The sequence below is a fragment of the Pogoniulus pusillus genome, chromosome 5 (assembly GCF_015220805.1).
Source record: "Pogoniulus pusillus isolate bPogPus1 chromosome 5, bPogPus1.pri, whole genome shotgun sequence".
Lineage (NCBI taxonomy): Eukaryota > Metazoa > Chordata > Aves > Piciformes > Lybiidae > Pogoniulus > Pogoniulus pusillus.
The window spans coordinates 28,655,876-28,680,612 of NC_087268.1; the positions used below are offsets into that span (position 1 = coordinate 28,655,876).

The 24,737-nt window shown below is 39.1% G+C and overlaps 1 protein-coding gene across 2 annotated transcripts in view; it reads left to right on the forward strand.

The window, feature by feature from the left end:
* Positions 1-24,129, forward strand: part of NCK2 (NCK adaptor protein 2) — an 87,819-nt gene extending 63,690 nt beyond the window's left edge. For both annotated transcript variants that reach the window (XM_064143632.1, XM_064143633.1), the window contains exons 4-5: positions 12,486-13,207; positions 22,712-24,129. In XM_064143632.1, coding sequence (XP_063999702.1) covers positions 12,486-13,207; positions 22,712-22,906 — 917 coding nt within the window. In that variant the 3' untranslated portion in view covers positions 22,907-24,129. The remainder of the gene's footprint in view (positions 1-12,485; positions 13,208-22,711) is intronic.
* Positions 24,130-24,737: the final 608 nt, after the last annotated feature.

Consider the following 24,737-nt stretch of genomic DNA (forward strand, 5'->3'; position numbering starts at 1 on the left):
CATATTCTCAGAGGCACATTTTCCAAAGAATTCCAGTGACTCAAAGGGCAACCAGTTTTACTATGTTGAAGGGACAGCAGCTGCTCTTTCTGCTGTCTTGGCTTCATTCAGGAATTCTCAATCAGATGTGAATGTTTCTTCCAATATGCATACCTAAATATTTTTTTTTCAGTCTTACTGGTTTTCTTTTTTTCTTCTTTTATTTGAGGCCTAGGCCTGTTTCAACATTTTAATCTACCAGAGTCTTTCAAAGTATTGCTTTGTTTCTTTTTCACTGTGTGGTCCCACTCAGATTCCAGTTTTCTGTTTCTCAGGTGTTTTGAAGACCTGAACAATAAATGGCCATTATGTGACACGTTCTCATGTCATGCAGACAGAAGTTCTAAATTAGCATTACACCAAAAGAAATGGTCTTTGACTTAGGAAATGTTCTCTTGTACATTTCTTCCTTTTTCTGAGCCTCAGAAATGTGATGGGTTATTTTTCTCTGTGTGTGTGGAGTGTGCCTATAAAGCAGATATAGCTGTGTTGAGTGTATACAGACACCCAACATCCTGTGTGAAAGAAAATGCCCATGTTTTCTTTTTTAAGGAGGAAGGTTCCAGTGGCAGAGATGGGTTTCTTTGAGAGTTACTTCTTCAGAGTTACTACACAGGTGTTTTCTGATAAGTAATTCTCTTGGTTTCAGCAAACAGGTTTGGACAGACACTGCTCATGATGTGAATAGGTGTTCAGGCTGGTGTGCTAATTTGAAACTAGCTAGAATGTTTTGGTGAGAGGAATTAGATTACAGGCTGTGAGAAGATGATGTCTACTTCAAACCATCACAGCTGGCAAGGTGGACATTCAGGAGTGCTGCTTCTACTAGATGACTGTTGTTGTACTTTACACCAGAAAAATTAGTAGTTTGGTTGTTGACCATCTAAACGATACAGTCCTTGGGACCTTGTAAATGAAAGAAAATGGAAAGTGAAAATATATTTTGATGTAGTGAAAATGCTGTTGTTCTTGTACATGGACTCTACCAGTTTACTCACCTGATTTTGTTTTTTCACTTATTCAGGAAATTATTCTCCAGAGTAGCAAGAGCTGAAATGATACCTATATTAATTACTAAATTGTTGTTGAGTTTTAATCCTTAGAAGAAACCGTTCTCATTTGTGTGTGAGTTGTTTGGTTTTGTTTGGGCAATGAGAGCCAAACCTCAGAGGAGATATGGGCTGTTCTGCTAAGCGAGTTGCTTTCCCCTGTTACTTCCTCTTCAGTGATGGGGAGGTCTGTTTTGCACAGGTAGTTGCCATTAACCTGGAAGTCCTTGGTTAATGAAGCTGTGGGCATTGCAATTTACATGGGCAGTTAGTATAAGAAAAGGTGGCTCCTCACAGCAAAAGGATTAACCTTGACTAAAATTACAGCATCTATGACAGGCTTCTGAAGAGTTATAGAATCAGTCAGGGTTGGAAGGGACCATGGGGATTATCTAGTTCCAGCCCCCCTTCCATGGCCAGGGACATCTCACACTACATCAGGCTGTATAGAGCCTCATCCAGCCTGGCCTTAAAGACCTCCAGGGATGGGGCTTCCACCCCCTTACTGAGCAACCCACTCCAGGGTCTTCCTAACTTGCAATCTGAATCTACCCATTTCTAGCTTTGTTCCATTCTCCCTAATCCTATAGTGACTATATAGAAAGTCCCTCCTCAGCTTTCTTGTAGGCTTCCTTCAGATACTGGAAGGCCACAATAAGGTCACCTTGGAGCCTTCTCCTCTCCAGACTGAACAGCCCCAACTTCCTCAGTCTCTCCTCATGGGAGAGGTGCTCCAGTTCTCTGATCATCCTCATGGCCCTTCTCTGGACGTGTTCTAGCGCATCTGTGTGCCTCTTGTAATCGGGGCTCCAGAACTGGACACAGTACTCCAGGTGGGGTCTCACCAGTACAGAGTAGAGGGGGAGGACTACTTCCCTCGGCCCACTGGCCACACTTGTCTTGATGCAGCCTAGGATCTGGTGGGCTTTCTGGACTGCAAGAGCACACCAATGGCTCATACTGAGCTGCTTCTCCACCAGCACCCCCAAGTCCCTCTCTTCAGCGCTGCTTTCCAGCCAGTCACTGCCCAACGTGTATTGGTGTTTGGGATTGCCTCGACCCACATGCAGGACCTTTTACTTGGTCTTGTTGAACTTCATGAGGTTGGCTTGGACCCACATCTTTAGCATGCCAAGGTCCCTTCCCTCCAGAATGTCAGCTGCACCACACAGCTCTAAGATCTCAAAAAAAAAAAATATTAGCACTTTGCATATTCTTGTGAAATTTAATGATTTAAAACCTTAGTGCAGTACAGCTCTCTAATTCTGACCTTGCAGTACAATTGCTAGGGCTTTTACGTCATGCATGGTATTTAGTATGGGTCAACTGAAATGTAACACCTGTAACCTCGAAGGATAGCTGATTATGTTACATTCAGGAGGGACTACCCTGATGCCAAGAGAGCGTCCTTCAGTTAGTATTTGCATCTTTGTCTTCTAATGCATTTCTTTGAATTGCAGGGCTGTGTAATTTTTGCTTTGTGTAATGTATTTGTTCACATTGGGGCTTGATGATCTGAACTTCAGTCTGTATTTGTAGCACCTATTAAGTCTTTCATTTTCATGTACAGAATTGAAGGCAAATTTGAGCAAATAAAAAGTGAAAAGACCAAGTTAGTACTATAATCACCTATCTCCAAATCAGAATTATTCTGTCACAATTACCTGAAAGAATCTTTAAATTGGAGGGCTGCCATCTTAAATTCAAGGTATTCCACTTTGTACTTGCTGTATGGTTTTTTTAGTGTTGTTTTTTTAATTGGGTGGGTTCGTGTTAACAAGTTTGGGTTTTATCCTTACATGCTCTCCCATGCACTTCTTTTACTTCATATAAATGTGAGGTAGCTAAATATAAATCCTCTTTCCATCAAACATTGGAGAAGGTAGGATATAACCTGTTGTATACTTTTTGAGGAACAGTTTTGAGATAGGCAGTTTGGAGCAAGTCATGCCTGTTAGGGATTCCTTTGACAGTATTCTGTTAATGTTTGTGAAGGAGAAGCTGAGTGCCTGGCTTTCTTTCCTGCTGTACATCAAGTGAACACGAAGCACTTCGAAGTCATACAGGGCTACTGTGCCTTCTCCCCATACCTTATAAATGTGTTGCTAGAATGATAGGAATACATTAGGTTTAAGATAGTCCTGGTTCTTTTTTCTTCTTGGTGCATCCTAAAAGATCAAAAATGTCATTAATAAAATTATGAAGCAGGTGGAAATATCTTCAGTGTTCTCTATTTGGAAGCAAAGACTGCATTTAAAGCAAGCTATGTTCAATATAAATTAGCAGACAGAAATTGGCATCACTGGTCTTGAGCACTGCTTATTGTTTGTTTTGCCTTCTATTTGAGACTGAGATAGCTGTTTCCCTTATTCCATAGGGGACTTAAAATCCCAGGACCATTTAAGCCTAGTAAGAGGTCATCTATTTTTCCATATGCATGAGGTCATTGATGGAAGCCTTTGATCATGTGTTTGATACCTTTGGAAAACTCTGTCTATATACATCCCTATAGTACATCTTTCATTTTGACTTCTTGCTTTAAAATGCTCTGGGTTTAGGAAGCTCAGTGTCTAGTACTAGAATTTGAATGTACATTTTGTGATAAGAGATTGGCATGTTTAACACAGTCCAAATTACAGGAATTAATGCAGTAGTTGTTTTTAATTTGGTTGTTCAGTTAATTTCTTTATGGAAGCCTCCATATGAAACCTGAAGTGTTTGATGTATGGGGAGCTTTGACACTACTTTTTCCTGTATTTGAAAAACAGAGTGAGAAAGCAGCATAGCTGTCAAAATGTCAGAATTTCACTTTGACATTCAGAAAAGAGTTTCAGTTTTATGATTTGTTCTAGTGTGAGGGTTTTTTTTATTATATTCATAATTCAACTTTGACATTTAGAAAAGGGTTTCAATTTTCTGATTTGTTCTAGTGTGGGTTTTTTTAATAGCTTCAGTTGCTTAAAGCAGATACAAGAAATCTATTAATGAGCTGTAAGGCTTAATTTCTGTATCACAGAAGAAGTTGAAGATTTCTGGACTTTATAGCAGTGTCTTTTAAAGAGTGCTATTGATGGAGATGTTGCTTCTAAAATGCTGACTACCCCACATGGATATTGGCCTTTGGACATTTGCTGGGATACTGGCCTCATAGGTGGAGGGGAAAAGAAGAGGTGGGAAGTTGCAGACTGAAAATATGCAAAAATGTCTGATTTTCTTTCTGTATGACAGAAGAAATGTCACTCTGCTGAATTCCTTTTTAATAAAGAAGCAAAGACAAGTGAATTTCAAATTATGAATGTAATAAATAGCATAAAGTTAAATGAATGTCTGATCTGGACTTTTCAGTTGTCAAGAAGTTATGTGTTTATCTTGGATATTGGATAAATTAATTACTTCATTTACATGGGTTTCTATTTTTTCTTAAGAATTTTCCTGATAAGTTAATTTTTGTTTGTTGTTTTTTTTTTTAAATAAAACTAGTGTATGCTTTGCATATTTATTAACTATGCATTGATATGCAATATAAGTCAAAGTCTTAGTTATTAGGAGATGAATAACTTCCTTGGCAATTAGAAAAGATGATTTTCTTGCACTGCATATGTGTGAAGCCAGGATTGCAGTTTTATTGAAATGCACAAGAAAAATAATTCTTTTAAATAAAAACTACCTAAAACATGGAAAAAACATTAAAAACAAAAATGAGTTTTTATAAACTTGATGTTGCTACTGTGCCTAGCACAAAACACTTGATTAGTAAATCAAGGCTTTCTGGTTACATTTTCTTCTGAAGATTTTTAAAAGCAGGAAGAACTGTTCTGTAAAATCTAATTTATATTTGGGACAACTGAAACAATTCTGTCTCAGCTGAAATGGATTTCTTAGCTTTTTATTACGTTAAGTCACTAAAATTAAGAGAAATTCTGTTTAAACATTTTTTCTAACTCTTCCACAGATTTATTCAGTGTTTGATAAAGCTCTTGCTCTCAGTATTGGTACTAGGAGTTCTCTTAGCTCATTTGTTTGACTTCCTTATGTTTATCAACCTCAACCTTGTTTTGCTTGAATCTTTCAGCTGTTTAATGGAAATTGTCTTAGTAGATTGTAGTAATGTTAGAGTTGCAGCTCTGGAGTGCTTTATTTCAATTTGAATTACAATGATGGAGTTACAAAGAAAAAAATCATCATTTTAAAACATCTAATTAAAATGAAGATATTTTTGTAAAATGCATGCATGCTTTGTGCTGGTCATTTTTTTCTAACCATTAAGGAAGTGGTGCTCTTTAAAGCATTTTATTTTGGAAGGAGGATACACAAATTGAGATACATTAAAATCTGTATGGAATGTTTTACAAATTGCTGTTAGTTTTGCTGTTTGCCTTTATTTTCTTTCCTTTTTTTTTTTTCTTTTTTCCATTCAAAGAACAATGACCAGTGATACAAAAGCATTTTGGTTAACTAGGTGATTTGTAATGCCAATGAAAGATCTTGGGTGTTTTTGTTTTGATTTATTTTGTTGGGGTTTTGTTTGTTTTTTTTTAATTTTCATATATTCATGTTATGTTTGACAGCCTATGTGAGAGTTGTAGCAGCATAGGTAAAATTTAAGACAGAAGGTGAAAGAACTGTCCCCTAGAATTTTTTTCCTTCATCCTCTTTTCAATATTAATCTGATACCAAACAAATGCAAACTCAAGTGCTGATGTTGAGCATCGTGCTGAAAAATATTTCCCTAAAGTGAGAACTAGGAAGTTGGGCAAGGGTGGTGCCACGGGCAAGGAGGAATGTGCTCAGCCCTGTAAACCACAATTCTGGCACTGTGGCTGGAGGCAGTAGGGGCACCACAGTGCTCCTGCTGTGCTGTCTGGCATTGCATTCATCTTGCTAGAATCCACCTTGGGCAGAAACGCACATTACTGGTTGGTTTTTGAGTTGGGTTTTTTTTTTGGTGCTAACATGATTGTAGGGCAAGTCGTTTGGGGAAAGGTTTGGCTGGTCTGGGCAGCTTGGGGGCTGGTAGGGTCTTTGGTTACTTCAGATCTGTCAGTGCTGCTGGTAAAGTCTCTGAAATCACTTGTTGTGTCACTATTCTCTGACTAACTCTCTCCTTTTCTACCTCTTCCTCTTCTCAAAACCTTCTCTTTTTCAAAGTGCTCTGCCTGACCTTGATGTTCCTCTTCCTGACATCTCAGTTTTTTCCTCTGTGCTCTCATATTGTGTCTCTTTCAATATCTTAGTCTCTGAAGTCCTTCACAAACTCACCTTCGGATTTTTTTTTTTTTTTTTTTTTTGCAGCTTTTCTTTCCCCATCAGATCATTTAGCAGATGCACTACTCTCATTTTTTAAGTCACTCAGAGTGTCTCTTTTGGGTTTCCTGGGTTTTTCTCCAGGTCACTTTCTTCTTAGGGAAGACAGGTGGAAAACCAGGAATCCTCATGTTTCTATTTCTAGAAATGTAAAAACACCTACAAAATTTAGAGAGATTAAAACAAAACATACTGGGTTTCACCCACTTTTGGTGTTGACTGTACATAAGCATGCTTTTAATTCAGCTCTAGTATCAGTTCTGGTGTTTTGACAAGGCAATACAGCCTAATTATTTTTTTTTTAATTGAGAAAAACCTTGCTGTATTTGTAAATAGACTATCAAAGAAAATACCTAGAACTATTTGATGTTCTATTAATTCAAGATACCTGTTACATGACCCTTATCGTACTTGAGTTAATTTTTTGCCTATTTACAGCTTTGTGGTAGAAGTACAATACTGATGGAAAACTAATTTCAAACATAAAAGGTTTGAATATGTTGCAGAAAAATCAGTTCTGACTTGTTATGAAAAAGAATCTATTAAGATATGTAAATACAGCAATGAAAGAATACATATACAGAGCTGATTTTCTAATCACCATGGGGAGTGGGAAGGAGCAGTATTATTCTGGAGCATTTGTCGTTCTATTTCCAGCTGTATCTTTTGATTTTAAACTAGCTACTTCAAAAGTGGTACAGGATATTTGAAGGACACCATTTATTAGAAATCCAGTTCCTTAAAGAAATAGTAGTTTCCAAGAACTCAGTTGTATTGAGACACTTTTGTTGTTGGTTTTGCAATGGTTTATGTAGTTTATAAAGGTCACTTATTTTGGGGGGGGTTGGGAGGTGTTCTTCCTTAATTGCTCTCAGTATTTTTAGGAAGAAGTTGCTAGAGTCATCTTAAGCAGTTGTATCTGGCTTATTTAATGGCATGGTCTCTTTCATTAAGGAATTCTGTTGGAAATTGTTTAGTGTTTTAGTTAGGTGTTTTTTGGGTTTGTTTGTTAGTTTTCTGAAAGGCCTTTTTTGCCTTGTTTTTTTTAGTTCTGTGAGTTTGTGATGAGCAGGTACATTGCAGACAAAATTTCTTGCTCACTATGTATTAAAATCAGATAGGTTTTTAGAAAAGATAGGTTGGAAGAATTCAGATGACACTAGCTTCACTTGCCAACTGTTTTGCAGAAACTGACTTTGAGTATTGACTGCCTTCTTTTTATACATTGAAGATGCAAGAATGAGAATTCTGAGGTATGAGACAAAACTCCTTTGGAAAAGAACTGCAATTCTATTAAGTCTATTTGAAGTTACGCCCACACACAAGATGTACTAAATTTAAGGACTAGTCTTGGAAGGAAGATGCTAGGCAATTTGACTGCAAATACCTAAACACTGAAGATAGGCTCTAAACTACCATGTTGTTAGTAAATAGAACTTAATAAAATAGATGTGAATATAGTTCAGCCTGCAGTTACAGCCACATTGGCAAATCTGTTTTTTTTTTTCTCTGGGGATGAGCAAAAGCACTTAAAATACAAACTGTGGCCACATATCAGTTTCAGGCAGGGACACCAGCCCACAGAGGTATGGAAGGAGGGCTCATCAAGTAAGCCTTCCTAAAATCAGGAAATTATATTTTGTTTGTAGATGGGCTTCTAGTAGAGGCAGTATGTAATACAAACCATAATTAGCAGATGGAATATGAATTTTTACTGGTGGCAGAAAAAAAATCCCTTTCCATACAAATGTAGCATACTTGTTTCATAAAGTATGTACTAGGATACAATTTTAAAGGTAACTTGTTTATCCTAGGCACCAATTCTCATAAGGATCATAGCTATGTAGCCTTCATTCCGTGCTCTGGTTAAAGGCAGAAGGAGAGATAAATACTTTGTTAGGTATCAGTAGAAGAAGGTTGGACAGTCAGGGCATCTGTGTTGTTTGGCAGGCAGCCAGACTCGAGGTTGGGAGCATCCAGCATGGCAGTAGACCAACGGTAAGGGTAAGGGAAGCAGGCACTATCATAGTATTGGGCCAGAGGGGAGTGATCAATAGGAAATTCCAACACTTCAAGGTTTGGGGTTTGAGGAGAGCTCAAGGCATTTCCTGGGAGAGTTTAATAAAAATGAGGTGGGAAGGCTGGAAGTGCTACATAGACAGGGCACTGAAGGCGCAAGCCAGAGGACTACAGGTATGGTGGAAAGGCAGTCACAGGGACGAGCTGGTAATGAAAGGGTGTAAAGCTGAAGTTTGCACAATGGAGACTTAAGAGACAGGAAGCAAATTCATAGCAAACTGGTTCTTCCTTTGGCTTACTGCTCACAAAAACAAGCTATTCTTTAGAGCTGCAACTGAGAGAGGAAAGGAAGAGGTCATGAAGCAATGCGGGAAACGCATTTCTGAGTCCCCCTAGGACTAACCTAAAAAACAGAGGATTTCTTTCACTACAGAGTGGAGGATTTGCAGTGGATCCCTTCACTGGAAATTATGCTGCCCAGTTTTGTTGATATCAAGAATATATCTACCTAAAAGTTAACCCTACTCCCATTACTTGACAACTTGTAAGAATGAAAGTGAACTAGCTTAATGTGGGTGAGCAGTGAACAGTGATATTTCCTATGCGATGCCGTAACATAGAACAGTCTTTCTGCTGTGTTGCAATGCTTTTGCTCCCACTCTTTTCCCATCACTTGAAAGCTAATCTGTTGCTTTAGGTTTCTTATAACAACTAGTTGTATTACAGGCTGCAACTGATGAGTCAGAAAGGGAATATACAGTTGTATTTCACTGGTAAATAAGTTTTCATTAAAACAAAGACAAAAAAATTGCCAAAATTATCGTTGCAGTCACAAGTGTATTTGACTCTTCCAAGTATGTCTCCTAAAATGTCTGAATGTTTTCTTTTTCATGAAATTCCTTACTCAAGTTTCATCCCATTCAGACATAAGAACAGGAATCCTATCTTTCAGTCCTACTGTTACAAATAATAGTAAGTGAACGTTTCTGTTGGCAGCAGATAACGACAGTGTTTACTCTTCCTACTCATGTAGATCATACTTTTTTTATGGTGGAGTTGTGATTTTTGTCATAGATGAATATGAAGTTTATAGTTGTTCTAACTTTATTCTTCATTTGCTGTGCCCAGCAATCCTACTAAATTGTATTTTTAGACTTGCTTCCTAAGGAAGTGAAGCTTACATTAGTCATGCTGTCAGAGTCAGCTGTCATTGTCCATCCATCTGTCCACCCTTGATAATTCAGCCAATTTTAAGCACATTTGACAGACTGGTAGAGATAAATTAACTAGTTTTTCCCAACTTGGTGCCTAGGAGGATCATCACTGGTGTTCCTCACTGGAGGAGAAGCCAGAGCAATCCCAGCTCTTTGTTCAGTTAGAGCAGGACTGAAAGCTAGAAGAGCACTGGGCACTGAGTTCGACTGGCCAGCCTAATGAAGGTATGGAGGAATACACCAGGGGAAGTGGAGTATACTTTCAAGGCAGTTTGGAGGTTGCAGTGAGGAACTGGAGATGTGAGAAGGACCCGAGGGAGAGGCTAAGGCATTCATATGTTAAAGGAACTTATAGTGGATCCTGCAGGAGACAGTATAGGTAGAAGAGTAGTGCAACAGGAGGCATAGGAAGAAAAACAGGACAGATTCCTTTGTTCTGCTCATGGAACAACTTTCTTCTTCTGTCATAGACAAAGTTATGAATGTTGTAACCTTGCAGAAAAAAATGTGTTAGATTATGTCGTGTGTGCCCTTTGCTATGCTTGGATGCAGAGGGGTCTCTGCATACATACCAACTTTGGTCAAACCAACTCAAAACACAGTCTTTGATGCATATCAATGCTACTGCAAAAGGCTAATTTAGTTACATTAAATGTTAAGCTTTAAAATGAAAAGCTCTGAAGGCCTTTATTGATTAAGGGAAAAAAAAAGTGGTTTCTAGTGTTATTTTTTTCCTATGTTGTTATTGCTTGTGTTAAATGAAGATTTGCAACATAAACTCCAAGTAGGAGAAAGTGCTCAAATGATAACATTTTCTTGAATGCTTAGACACTTTTGTCAGCCTTCAGAATTTTACTTTTCATTAATCTTTTCCTTTCACCTCTCTGTCAACATTTTTTTTCCTCCAGATACTCCAGTTTATGGCATTCGCTTATCACACTGCATGCTTGTATCTCACAGTTATCCTTATGCTCTGATGTTCAACTAGTTTTGTCCTGAGCAGCTACTTCATCATCTGCTGTTTGTTTTGGGGGTTTGGGTTTTTTTTATTAGAAGTTCTGCTGTAATTCCAAGAAATGGTGCTCCATATCTCCATTGCAAAGCACACTAAAACCTAAACTTTTAATTTGAAGAGTTTAGTAGAGTGAATCTACTGAAATAAAGTTACTTGTTTTCCATGAAGTTATAATAAACAATTTCTCCTCTTTCATAACAGAACATCCCTTATACTATGTTTGTTTATATCATCCTAATTTAATGCTTCTTAGTTCTGATACATCCTTGTCTTTTGGTTAAAAATGATCCCTAAAGTGGTGAAAATTTCCAGTCTTGGCAGAAATTACAGCCTGGCCAGGTTCTGATTAGTACTTGCTTGGACGCTCTTTTCCTGCGATTGTTTCCTCTGGTACAATAAGCTGCTCTCCCTCATTTTGCTTGAAAGTGCAGCCGCCAGCTCTCAGCTGAAACGATGTAGTTGGAATGACATTAGGATGTAAGCAGGCTCCAGCAGGAAGCAAGGAGCTGCTCGGGAAGGTCAGGAAACACTTTAGGATCATTGGAATTTTCTAACATATTCTGAGACATTAAGACTGTATTAACTAATGGATTTAACCCTTTTAGCTACCAGCCTCTGGAAGGTTGTGTGTGCTTTGCACTCTACATCTAACCCTGTGAAATAAACCTGGTAGTTTTACACCAAACACCTTAGCTGAATATACTCATTGTACATTTATGCATATGTGTGTACATGTGTCTATATAAAGATTGACACACTTTTCAGCAGTGGAGTGGTTGGATTGAATAGCCCTGAGAGTCAAAAATGAAGGGTGGTTTTTTTGCATTCAATCTGCTGTAATTGGTGAGGGCTCACCTGCCTGCACAGCTCTGGGAGCATGGAAAAAAGTACAAATGCTCCTATCTCAGGGTTGGTTGCTACTTTCTCTCTCTTGTGTGACATTCTGGTTGTTGCTTGGGTTGGTGCTATACTTAGACTCCTTCTTTTGTTTTGTCTTTGGAACTTTCGTAAGAGAATTTCACAAGAGAGGGCTCCTTGTTCAATTTGTCATTCTGTTTATATATAAGCTTAAGTAGTCCTTGCTGCAAATGTTTGAAAGTGTGCAGTTGTCTTTCCATATTTGAGCAGGCATTAGCATGATTCCTCTAATTTAAAAAAAACCCAAACACAATTGTTTCTTCTGTACATTGTATTTCATGTCATAATTAAAGTCACAACAGAATTTACAGGTTTCAGGGGAATGTATGCAAATGGTCTTCCTCAACATCAGGTTTAAACTTTTGTAGTATGTGATGAAATGTAGATGAAAGAGTTGAGGATTTCAAAAGGGGGCTTGCATTTGGAAGGAATTGCAGCTATAGCTGCCTGGGGACTGACTGAAGAATGAAGAGTGCAAACTGTAACCTATGGGGCAACTTGATCTTTTATTGTTGCACTAGTTTATTTTTGTGGCTTTTCTTTCATGTTATGCTTGAGCCGAATTGAAATCATCACTAAAATTACAAGGCAGGATCATTTGGCTGGGTTTTTAAAAGATGTAACAGCAAGCTGTGCAACTGTTCCACTCATTTAGCAGCTTTTGTAGAGGAGGAACCACCGTTTTTAAGTGTGTTAAAACTCTGGTACTTCAGAGAAAGGGAGAAGAGCTGTTGTAACACAAATTGTACACCAGCTGTATATTAAACTCTTAAAGCTGCTGTCTCCTGGCTGTGTAGTGTTACAGAAGAGATCTCTTGTTTAGCAGTCATGAAAGTGTCTGAGGAGCATGTGACCACCAAAACTAGCCTTTGCAGTCTGGGAAAAAGAGTTCTGAGTGACCTCTTATTCTGTTTATCTCTTTAACAGGTTTGGGAAAAACCAAGAGAAAGACCAGCGTGAGAGATGCTTCACCCACCCCTAGCACAGACGCAGAGTACCCATCCAACGGCAGCAGTGCTGACCGGATTTATGATCTTAACATTCCAGCTTACGTGAAGTTTGCCTATGTTGCAGAGAGGGAGGATGAACTGTCCCTCGTTAAAGGATCACGAGTGATCGTCATGGAGAAGTGCAGTGATGGCTGGTGGAGAGGCAGCTACAATGGACAAATTGGCTGGTTTCCTTCGAACTATGTGGTAGAGGAGGTTGAGGAGGCAACTGCAGATTCACCCAGCTTTCTCAGCTTGAGGAAAGGCGCTTCCATGAGTAATGGCCAGGGCACCAAAGTACTCCACGTTGTTCAGACACTGTATCCGTTCAGCTCCGTCACAGAAGAAGAGCTCAATTTTGAAAAAGGGGAAACCATGGAAGTCATTGAAAAGCCAGAAAATGACCCAGAGTGGTGGAAATGTAAAAATTCCAGAGGGCAGATTGGTCTTGTTCCTAAAAACTATGTAGTAATCATTAGCGATGGTCCTTCCATTAACACTTCCCATCCACCTCAGATAAGCTACACGGGACCATCTTCTACCGGACGGTTTGCTGGAAGAGAGTGGTATTACGGGAATGTTACCCGACACCAAGCAGAATGTGCCCTGAATGAAAGGGGAGTGGAAGGAGACTTCCTTGTTAGAGATAGTGAATCCTCGGTAAGTTGTCCTCAGCCCAACAGACTGTCTAAGACTCAGTGTTTGGGTTAGCAAGCATGAGGCTTAATAGCTTCTCCATCTGCAATAAAGGTCTTCTCACCCTCAAAGAAGCAATACACACTTCAGGGTTACCAACCCATGTGATTACGGGTTGGGAGAATGGGTCTGTTGCTGAAATGTAGTGACATTTACACTGAAATTTAACAGCTGTGTTCTGTATTACACAGAGTTTTTAATTAACAGAGAAGCAGACTTCAATTTGACTTCTCATGTGTTCCTCATATGCAATCCTCCTCAAATTTATAGCACTAAGAGATAAAATACTTCTTTTGAATTGCAAATTTGGCCATTAATTTGCCTTTTTTAAAGCTAATTTCACATGGGATCTTAGCTAATTTCACAAGGGATCCTTGCATTGGTCAGTTTTGTTCTGCTTTTAATTGAATAATAAGATAGGTTCTTCAAACTATTGCTTAAACACCTGCTTTAATGTGTTTCTGCTCTACTTAGACTCTTTAGGTTATAATACAGTAAAGTTGTCGTATCAAATTATTAAGATTGTAATGCACAACAGCGAGAGGGTAAAGTCCGCAGCTCATATCTTCTGTAAATTGAGCCTTGATGATATCAGAGGGATGTGGGTAATGCTGATTAGTGATCGTTACAATTCTGAAAGTTCAAATTTAAAATTATGCTGGAAGGCCTTTCTTATATGCTGAGGCCAGAGAATCCATAGTTAAAGCACTCAAAATTTAATTATCCCCTGACTGTGATTTTGAGAAGGTGACAGATTTTAATAATTCCCTAATGCATCTTTTAAAAGCTATTTAAAAAAAATCTGAATTTGTGATTAGGGATTTTCTGTACTTGTTTCAATTGTAGAGCCATTCCATGAAGACAAGCTGTTGTTTAGTAGATGTCTCTGAGTATTTTATTGCTTCATGATAGAAATTCAGAATTAATGTAGCTATATTAGCTCAACCTTGTAGTTTAAGCATATGGTGCTAGTGAAATAAGCATACTGATAACAGATATTATCTCTGTGCCATACTTGTATCAGGTTTCACTGCCCATATTGTGGGTTATCTTGGTTTACAAGTAAGCTATCAATAATGCTATTATTTACCAGAATTGTCTATAAATTGGGGGAAATCTGTTCCTATGTACTATTCCTCATCTAAATGATTTCAGTAACTAGTAACAGTAGTAGGTGTTGGCTTGCCTACATGCTGAAAAACAAAGACTTTCCCTTAAGTAAGGGGGAGAATTAAGCTTGACCTCAAATCTGGAAGTAAAGATTTGTTTTACTCCAAATACTTTCTTTGGAAGTATGTTTTGCTTTTCAATTGCAGATTCTGTTCTTCCCTGGTTAGGAATTCAGTTGCTCAGAAAAGATCCCAGAGTGAAGTAAATATAACAGGGGCAGGTTCATTAGGTAGCACATGCTAAAAGATACCCTTCAGTGGGTAAGTAACTAAATATTTCAGGGCTTCAGTTTGAATTCTTATGTGTTACTTACATGCAGTGTTAAAATTTGGAATTGGCTGGCATGTTGGCTTTTCATGAGGGAGATGGACAGTCGCTTCTAGTGACAGCAGAACAACAGCTGAAGGAAGGACAAGGGAGTTGTTAATATGTAGAATTTTCCAAATCCAAACAAAGCTGCATTCTAATTGGTGGGAAAAGTTAGTTGTTTATTATTATTGAAATTAGGACTCTAGCTATTCCCCAGATTTTTGCTTAATATGTAACACTGACAAAATACAATTCTGTAGTAGAACCAAGTACTTTTTTCTAGCTACAGTATTGTGTGATAAAATGTCAGCTATCTTTCCTTGATAAACTTGCTGTGAAGAAGGCGTCATAGCTGTCAAACTACCCTTTCTTTGTAGGTCTGTGTCACTGAGTTCCCATTTCTGCTCTCAGTTTACTGTAATCACTAAACAAAGTCAGATGGAAAAATAAACCAAAGGAGAACAGAAAAAACCTAGAAATTTAGAAAACGTGGCTGATTTACAGAGGTATCAAGTGTGCTTAGTCAACGGAGGAAAGGACTGAGGTGAGGTAGGGCATGCAGTCTCTTAAAATGCAGAAAGCCAGTTGGGGGTTATGATAATCATGGGATTACAGCATTTCAGCTGTCTCTTCTAGATGACCTCCTATCTGAGGGTGCACCTATGGATGCGGTGTACCTTCAGCGTGTCCAGGACTCCAGCAGGTAAAAGCTCACTTTCACACAGTATCACAGTATCAGTTCTGCATGCTGCTGTCCTGAGACAGCAAATACTGATTTTTTAGTTCTGTCTTTTGGCAAAGTGCCAGAAGGAGAGTTTGAAAATTAGAACATTGCTTAAAATACAAAAATGCACAGCCATTGCCTGGTGCATGCCATGTCATGGTGACCACCATGCCATGGCTCAGTGATTTGGTTTTAAGAGCTTGCTTCTGGAGTAAACAAATTTCCTTGAAAGGACACAGTAACCTTTTAATTTATTATTATTGCTTGTGAAGCACAATAAGATTCATTCAGAATATGGTCTTCAAGTTGTTCCCAGCATCAAATGCAGGAAGTTTACTCAATATTGCCACAAGTTGTTTGCACAAACACAAAAGAAAAGTGTGCTGAATTGAGGAACTCTTTTCTTTTTTTTTTCATTTGATTTTTTTTTTCTCTCTCATTCTAATCTTGATCTGGTCTTGCAGACCTTGTGTTTGGAGTGATATTGCACCATGTAGTTGTGCCTGTAAATATCTCCTTTGTCTTACTACTACATGAGGTAGTAACTTTAATGAAATATTTTAGTTAGATTTTAAACTCTTGTCTGCCCTAATACAGCATCCCATCATATAGTTTATTTTATATATGTGATTTACAAAAACGCTGGTGAGTGGTTGGGGATTTGGTGTGGTTTGGATTTTTTGGGTTTTGGCTGGGGCAGGATTGTGTTTGGGGTTTTTTTATTTGCTTGTTTGGGGGGTTTTGTTTGTTTGCTTTTCTGAGGTGCCAGGACTGATGTAGTGAGCAAATGTGCATGCTTGATAACATTGGGAAAATGATCATGAAAGATATGTTTCAGGCTTGTTATGTATGAAACAAAGAAAGATTTAAGAAATAACTCTTGAATTCCTGACAGTTGCCATATTTCACATGCTTGACTGCAGAGGCTGTTCATGCTGTGCCTAAAAGCCATCAGGAGCGTTTGTGTGATCAGAACAAAAGGTCTGAACTAGAGAGACCAGGCTGAACTGACTGAAGCTGTCAGCTCTCCCGTTTGCTCACCTCTCCATCAGACAGCACTTTCTGTTACATTGTACAGTGAACCCACCTATTAAAACCCTGGATGCAGGGGTTATTGCTTTCTAAAAAAGCCCACAGATAAAAATGTGAGTCATCCTGCTAATCTCACGGCTGGTTTTTGACCTGGTTTGGGGTTTTCTATAGCCTTCCATCACCATAGTTAAGAAAAGTCATGTGCATAAAAGTTCTCCTTGGATTGCTTTGAGGTTTGCTCTTGTTACTGTGCTATGAAAAGCTCTCCTTGAATAGATCAAGGTTTCATTATTCTCTCTCTTGATGAGACTGTCATGTTTTTCCATTTCAGATTTTGCAGTGTTTCTCTAGATTTAACTTATCAGATGTTAGTCTGACAGCTAGATTCCTTTAGCCAAAAACTCTCTCCTCAGTTACACTTAGATCTAAGAGATGCTACCATAGTGGAGAATATCCTGAGATGAACTCTGCCAGGTAGTTAGGAGCCTGATTATCTTCATTAATTATGAAATGCTATTATTAGAACCATAAACTTGTTTGAACCATTTAAGCTCATAGTTTATGTAACAGGCACAGTTACCTACTGATAACGTTTTTGCCAACTTCGTCATGCCTAGGTAATGTCACTTTGGTTTTAGAGATGTAAAAGAGGAGACTGAAGTGGAACTTAGTTAGAAATATTGCTTGATTTTTTCTTTCTTTTACAGGCTGCTTGGTTGATAAAATCTGAATTCAGGGGTGTTTTATGTAGCACTTCAGAACAAGTAATGCAGATTTAATCTGTGTGGTCTATGCAGCCACTGCTTACCCTGTCGAATTGAAGGCTCTTTAGTGGTCAGGCTTTTATTCTCTGTGTAGTACCTAACACAGGACAAACAAACCTCAGCTGACACTTTTGGTTTGGTTTAGGCAGGTGATCATCTTGCTCTGCAGATCTAAGATTCTGCTGGGGAGAGAAGCAGGTTTGGAGAGAAGAGGGTTTTTTCTGTTCAGATAACCCTGGGAAACAATTGTTTTGCTAGTACTGTAGCTGTCAGGAAGCCGCCAATGGGTTGTGGCCAGTGATACGGGAGGGCAGCCACACCGCACCTCTAGCTTCTGAACAGGTCATCTGCTGCATACACCCTTTTGCTTCAAAGAGAGCTTCTGTCAGGACTTGCAGTCCCTTTGCAACTCCACTGTGAGTGGGTGGGAAACTGAAGATTTGACAAACACCACTGCTTCCTAGCCCTACAGTGTCTTGCCATGAAGCAGAGAAAATGTTATTTTTCTCAGACCAGTTCTGTATGATAGCAGGAATGAGCTGTGCAGGCTTTTTTTACACTTTCAGGAGCAATTATTCATTAAGGAAGTAGTAGCTATCTTCTGCCAGTAGTGTCACAGCTATCGAATTGCAGTAACTGATCCTAAATGAGGTTGCAGGATATAGTATTAAGATGATGGAGATGACTGTAAGTGCATTAAGATGATACTGAGGATTGCAGGTGCAACTGGATTTGTGTCAGTCCTTTGAAATGACATTTAGCTTCTGTGATCTTTGTCCAGCCATAGTGACAGCACAAGGAGGAGGCACAGGCTGAGAATTTGTATGCATTTTGAAGTGCTATTTCCAAGCTTTCAGGGTGTCCCATATTTTCCTGGGGTTTTAATCCTACAAGTGTTGGAGAGAAACAATGAAAGGTGGCAATTGTTCAAAAGCTGAAGCATTTGTCATGTTCTGTGACATGCTATGATCGATGAGTACAACGGAGAGGAGGAGAAATTTTATCTTTAACGGCAGGCTTGAGGAAATATCCTAGTAGTTTACTTTAAATGGAAGAATAAAAAACTTATTAGAGCTGTACTTGAAGATGGATGGAGCCAGTTCATGTTTCTGACCTGTAGAATGCTGTTTATATCTAAATGGGGCCAAAGAGGTAGAAAAAGGGATGTTTTAACCCTTCTGGATGGTTCTGTTCAACCTGACCTTAGATGTTTGATCTTTGAATTATTTTTTTTTTGGCTGCACAGGAGAAGGGAGAGAAAACCTGGGTGTAGAAGTGGAAGGAGCTAGTGGACTCCAGGGCAGGCTCACAGGTGGGGGCTCAAAGAGTTGGAAGAATGAGTGCATGAGCAGCATCTTCCACGAAAGAGGTCGAAGTGAACTGAAATGAAAAAAAAAAGTTACAGGATCAGTAAAAGGCCTTTGGAGGGAGTTATTTTTCTTAACACTGCCTTTTATGACAAAATTGTCCTTTTTCATTCTCAAATGAAAATTGTAAAGAGGGAAACTTCTTTCCTGTTTTCCCTTGTTTTCCCTTATATTGCTTTATATCTTAATGGTAAAGTTTTCCATTTTTTTGTCAAGATATTGAAGGTTTTGACCAAATAAGTAAAAATGAAAATAACATCTTCCTAACTGTTGCCTTCCACATGTTTTAGGCATCAGCTAGCCTATGGTCATTTTAATCATAAGAGGGGTTAAAGGAATTTGAAACAATTCAGAGAAATACTACACCTGGACTGAAGAGCTGCAGATGCATAACAGCTAATCTTCTTCTGGTTTAGGAATTGATTTAAGTTCAGATTTATGTCTTCCCAATTATGGTGGCACATGAGTATTCATGGATTCCCTGCCAAGAAGCTATGCTCTGTAATTCTGCTGCAGAATCAACCTCTCTGTAGATTTCAGGGATTAAAGCTAACTTGCGATATGCCTGTATTTGGTGTATGGAGAAAAGTAAGAGTGCAAACATCCAAATGTAGCAATAGATTTAAGAGAGAGAAGGGAGAAAAATTGGCTTGCAGTTGAAACAAAGTAGCTTAAGCAGTAAATAAAATAAACAGACTTGGAGCAAATCCAAAGAGGACAGCCGGGAACTGATTCAAGCTGTATTGAACCATACTTTGAAATGGTAATGTTAAGAGCAGTAGTTTATCTAATGATTTTTTTTTTTTTAAATAGGCTTTGTAACCATTTTGCATATTTGTTAGAGTGAGGAAATAACCAAAATAAAAACAAATGCAAGGTTTCTTAAATTCTGTGGAAGTTACTGTACTGAGGCCAACAAAGGGTTTAGGATTTTTGCAACAGCTGTTTGAGCTCTTCCGTCTCTTTGCACCAGATGATGGCTCTCAAAAGAGTTAGCGCAGACTTTCTGCTAGTTTTTAGGGCTTTTAATTAAATCAGATCTCAGAAAGAATAAGCTTTGTAACATATTTTGGAGAAAATCAGCCATAATGATGTCTTCTGTTTATGCAACAATCTAATGAGCCGACCTGAGGCTGGATGGAATGGGCAGTAGTTCAGAAGAATGTTCGTTCATTGAAGTTATAATTAGAATGACAGGAAAAATACTTCATGTGTTCTGTAGATCACCTCACAAAGTCTAGCTGGTACCTGGGATGTAGGACAGTAGATCAGAGGTCTAAGACCTATTTTAGCACCTATTTATGTGTCAGTACACCCTTTCTTGTGTTAAGATAATGATTATCAGCAGATAAATGGAGCTTTGGAAACTCATTGTTTTGTCATGCTGAAAACAAATCTGCTTTGTTAGAAAGCTTTATAATTTTGTTGAGCATGAAATTATTATTTCACTTATTTTTAAACACTTGTCATAACTTCTCTTCCTGTTCCTAAAACAAAACCAATGTACTTGGCTCAGATTGTGAACTTCCCAATTGCAAGTTCTTCTATTTTCATGAGAACATTTTGGTTGCTTTCTTTTTGGCCTAGTCATCACCCGTGGAAGCAGCAGAACTTTTTCAAGACAGCTTAATTTTCCCTTTTTTTGAATCTGAAACTGATGGTCCATAAGTGCTCCTCTTAGTGTTGTCCTTGAAGAGACTTTATGGACCTGCCTAGTAGCCTGCATGCAGAGCACAGCAGGCAGCATGCCTGCCAGAGCCTGTGCACTAAATCTCTTCTTCGTGAGCCCAGGTTCCCAGGGCTTCTGCAGAGTTTCGTTTGTGCGGGCCTTTGATTTGTTGCTGTTCAATGGATGCTGCTTGGAGGGATCCATTGAAACAGGTTCTAAGCCTGTATGGTTATAACTGCCAGAGGGTTTGTCCACACTGTATTTGGGGGTCTTAACCACAGTTGTAGCATTGGTACAACAGTCTGAGCTTTAACCCAGTAGGGCAGGTGTTGAAAATAGGTCAGTTTTGATGTGAGTGCTGTGCAGCCTTGTTTGCAATACTCTTGAGGCAGAGGTTTAGTATTAGAGCTAGCTGGATTAAAATAGCATTTTTCAAACTTGTATCTAGGGATGGATGACAGGGCATGCACGAAATTTATCTTGGGTGGAGCACTGGAAACCCCAAAGATATGTTCTTATGCACATTTCTTTCCAACCCTACCCTCCCAAGTCCTCTCCTCTTGGCGGTCACAGATCTTACATGTTTTTCAAGACAGTGGCTGTGGGTCTGCTTACCACCTGAGGCAGTCTTTCTGATGGAATCTGCACTGACCTAGCCAAGGCCTGATGACACTGGATTATAGGTGGAAGAAGTAATTCTTCTATGGGTGCTATGTTAAATAACTTTTAGAAATGTGGTGCTTGTGGATGTCAGGTGTAGTGGGCTCGAAGTAGACAGACCGAAACTGTAGGAGTTACCTGCTGGCTTGAGCAACATAAGAGGGAGAGGTCCAGGGAGCCTAGACAGAGCCAGATTACTGGGTACAGCAGGAATTCTGTTTGCTCTGGGCAGGGCAGAAGGAATGGGATTAGAGAAAGAATGGCTACAAAAATAGGTGAGGACGAGATGCAAGGGACAAGATTTTGGCATATGCAAAATGTGAGGGATGTGTGGGGCAGAGACTTGCATCATTGCTGGGAGAAAAAACAGCATGCTTGAGAAAATGCTGCCCTCCAACTTAATTTGGCTCATAGTCAGTGTGTATCTGACCTCCCAAACAGTGCTGAGGACTCTGGAGGCTGTGGTTTCATGGACTGAATTATGCTGACAGCAGTAACATCTGAGGGCTTCCAGTCCCCTCTGCTCAGTCCTGTGCTGAGCCACAGCTGCGTGCCATAAGGTGATGCTGTGTACTACATAGTCCCTCGTGGGTTTTGTTTAGCCTGAATGAATTCAAGTTCACAGTGTTGGCCCAACCAAAGCAGCAGTATGGTGGAAGGGAGAACCAAGGGACTGCAGGAAGGCTGCTTCTGAAGTCTTAGCACGTGCCTTCAATGGTTTCTGCCTGATGCCATGACTTCAGTGGGCAGAGGCTTTACAGTACATCCAGAGTTACATCAGACAGTATTTGTCTACTTGAAGTGCATTGCTACAAACTCTGATGTGTGCTTTTTTTTTTTTCATTATTACTTTTTCCTGCCAGCTGGCAACATCCACCTACAGCTACCTCTCACAAGACAAAGCTTGTGCTCCTACCTCTATTACCAGCCACCAGTCGTTGATGGCTAGAGATAGAGTTAAGCTGGAAGCAAGGGACTGTGTGTCCTTTCTACCCTCCTACAGCAGCATGTGGTGCAGAAGGCAGAGTATTCTTGTCCTGGCTGTTTGGATGATATCACTCTCCTCAGTAAAGCAATCAGTTGCCAAAACAGTTTTATTACATGAGATTTTTCTGTCCTGAACAATTTAGTGCTTACATTTTGTCTGGTTTGGGTGTTTGCTTGATGGTCAGGTTTAGACTGTGGTTTTATTCTATAGCATTATATATATATTTTACAAATAAGATATGTGCAATAGGAGAAATTATTCCTTGTGCATGGGATGATGAAGGTAAGAGGTGAATGTGTTCTTGCGTTTTGCAATGCAAGGCAAGAACAGCCCTCTAGTGGTCACGTCTCTTAAAAAAAGAAGCGAGACGAGGGATTTTCTTCTTCTCACCCAAGCAATATTGCAGTGATTGCTCTCTCCAGGACTCTCTAACAAGGCAACAACACATGATGAAAGGTTTTCCCTACTCCTTGTGCTTCTAGATTGAGTAACTAAAATTATATTTGCAATTTAGTCATGTAATTGGCAACTTCAGATTGTGCATCTGGGGGGCTTTTGCTTAACTGATTTAACTGTGCACATTAATAATGGTGGCAATTATTTACTGAATAGTAGGCTATTGGGTTTCTGAAGTAGCTGAAGCAGTGAGCTGTGGAACAAAGACTAGTACAGATTATCATCAGCAACATGACACATGTTGTTCCTGAAGCCACAAAATTACACCTTCATTTTGTTCACTTTTATCTAATTCTTTTTTTTTTCTCTTTTTGAATTCTTCTTAACAGCCCAGTGACTTCTCAGTATCTCTAAAGGCATCGGGGAAGAACAAACATTTCAAGGTGCAGCTCGTGGACAATGTCTATTGTATTGGGCAGCGTCGCTTTAATACTATGGATGAGTTGGTGGAACACTACAAAAAGGCTCCTATCTTCACCAGTGAACACGGGGAAAAGCTATATCTTGTGAAAGCACTTCAGTGATGTTGAAGATGAACTTTTGGCCGCTTGGGCCTCTTATAACTTACAAGCCTTAGGTCCAAAATTCACTTTTATAGAGCGGAGCAATATCTGAAGCAGGCTTAAGGAATAGGCTCTTTCTAAAGTGTTTGCTCTGTTGGTTGCTGTTTGTCCTCATTTCCTCATTTTTTTTTCCCTTTTGTTTTTTGGGGTTTTTTTTTGTTTGCCTCTTTCTGTGTTCAGTTCTGTTTTTCTCCGACCACCTCTCTTCAGGTTGAGAGTTTCCTTTGGGTGGCCGTAGCGAGCACTCAGCTTCCTAACTTGAGTTGAAAACTCCCCTCTCCTGTGTACGTTTACATAGTTAGCCCAGATCAAGGAGGGGAGTTTTCAATTCCAAGCAGTGTTAATCTGATCAGATTGCTCACGCAGGCAGAACTCTCCGCTCAGAGACATCGGGCACAGTTTGAATGCACTGAAGCTGCAGCTACGTAAGTGAGAGGGAGCAGACGTAACAGTTGCAGCTGTGAGTTCTGTAGCTATATCGCTTACCAAGTAGTATATTACAAAACCTCCTAGTTCCTAGAAGCACTCTTTACACTGTACTCTGCTATTACATTGCCTCTCTGACTCTTTGTAAAGAGTACACTAATTAAAAGCATTTTGTAATAGTACTTCTTAAACTACTATGGTAAGATTGTAGTAAAAGAAAACTATCTAGTGTATTTTGGTCTGTAATTGCAACAAAGAGAAATTTTATTTGAAAGTTGATTACTAGAGAAAGAATCATTGAATTGTAAAGGCTGAATGTTTTGGTAATCTACAACCAAATGTGCCATCCACATAATGCTTCTTCCTCTTGCCCTTCTGCTTGTTCGAATTAAACGATTATGTATTTAATTCTCAAAGTAATATGTATCTGTAGCTGATTGTTGACACTAATACAGAAGATTAATAAAAATTGATCTTTGGGACAGGGTGGGGTGGGCTACCAACACTATATATATATTTGCTTTTACAGAAAGAAATCTTCAGGTTTTACAGAGGATGGTGTGGTTGGTAGGAAAAGACACACAGAATGTTTATGAAGAAAAATGCATTTTTCTCTTTTCTTTACATTTAAACTCCTTTATGGTTTAAATATACAGTCTTTAGATGGCACATTCCTGAGATTGAAGAAGGGATCGTGAGATCTCGAAATCTTGCATACTCAGTTTTTTGGATATTGTAATAAAAAAGGTATTATGTCACGATGGAGTACTGGATTTATCCTTGGCTGATAGTCCTGGTATTGCTTTAGCAAAACAAAATAGAGTAGTTGTTTGTCCTGGAATTCACGTGGTCCCAAAAGAAACTTCTGCAACAGCAGAGGACAACCTGATATGAGGCAGTGTCTCATAAGCTGCATGTTACTTATTTCTGAGATAAGTCTGTCCACTCATAGCTTTAATGAGAACTGTGAGATGGAGCTGTTTCCTGGTACTGTTTTACTATTAGAACATGTTTCTTACACATTCCATATATTCATCCAGTGGTAGTATCTCTATGCATAAGTCCACTGTAGATTAAGCAAACACCAGCAGTGTCTGACTTGCTTCAGTGTAAATCAAACCACTGCCTGGAGACTTCACTGGTGCACTGGAGAATGAATTGCAGTCTTGCTCAGGCTTGAAAGGCAAGTACAATTTTTGAAGTTCTACACACCCATGATTTTTCCCACCATTCTTGAAATGTTATTTCTGTCAGGTTTCCTGAATTGACAGCTGTGTTTGACTTGACAACTGTTTTCTGTGTGTGCATTAACTAAAATTGGGCAGTGATGCTTCTGCTTGACCCAGCTGAACGAAGCAAAGCAGGG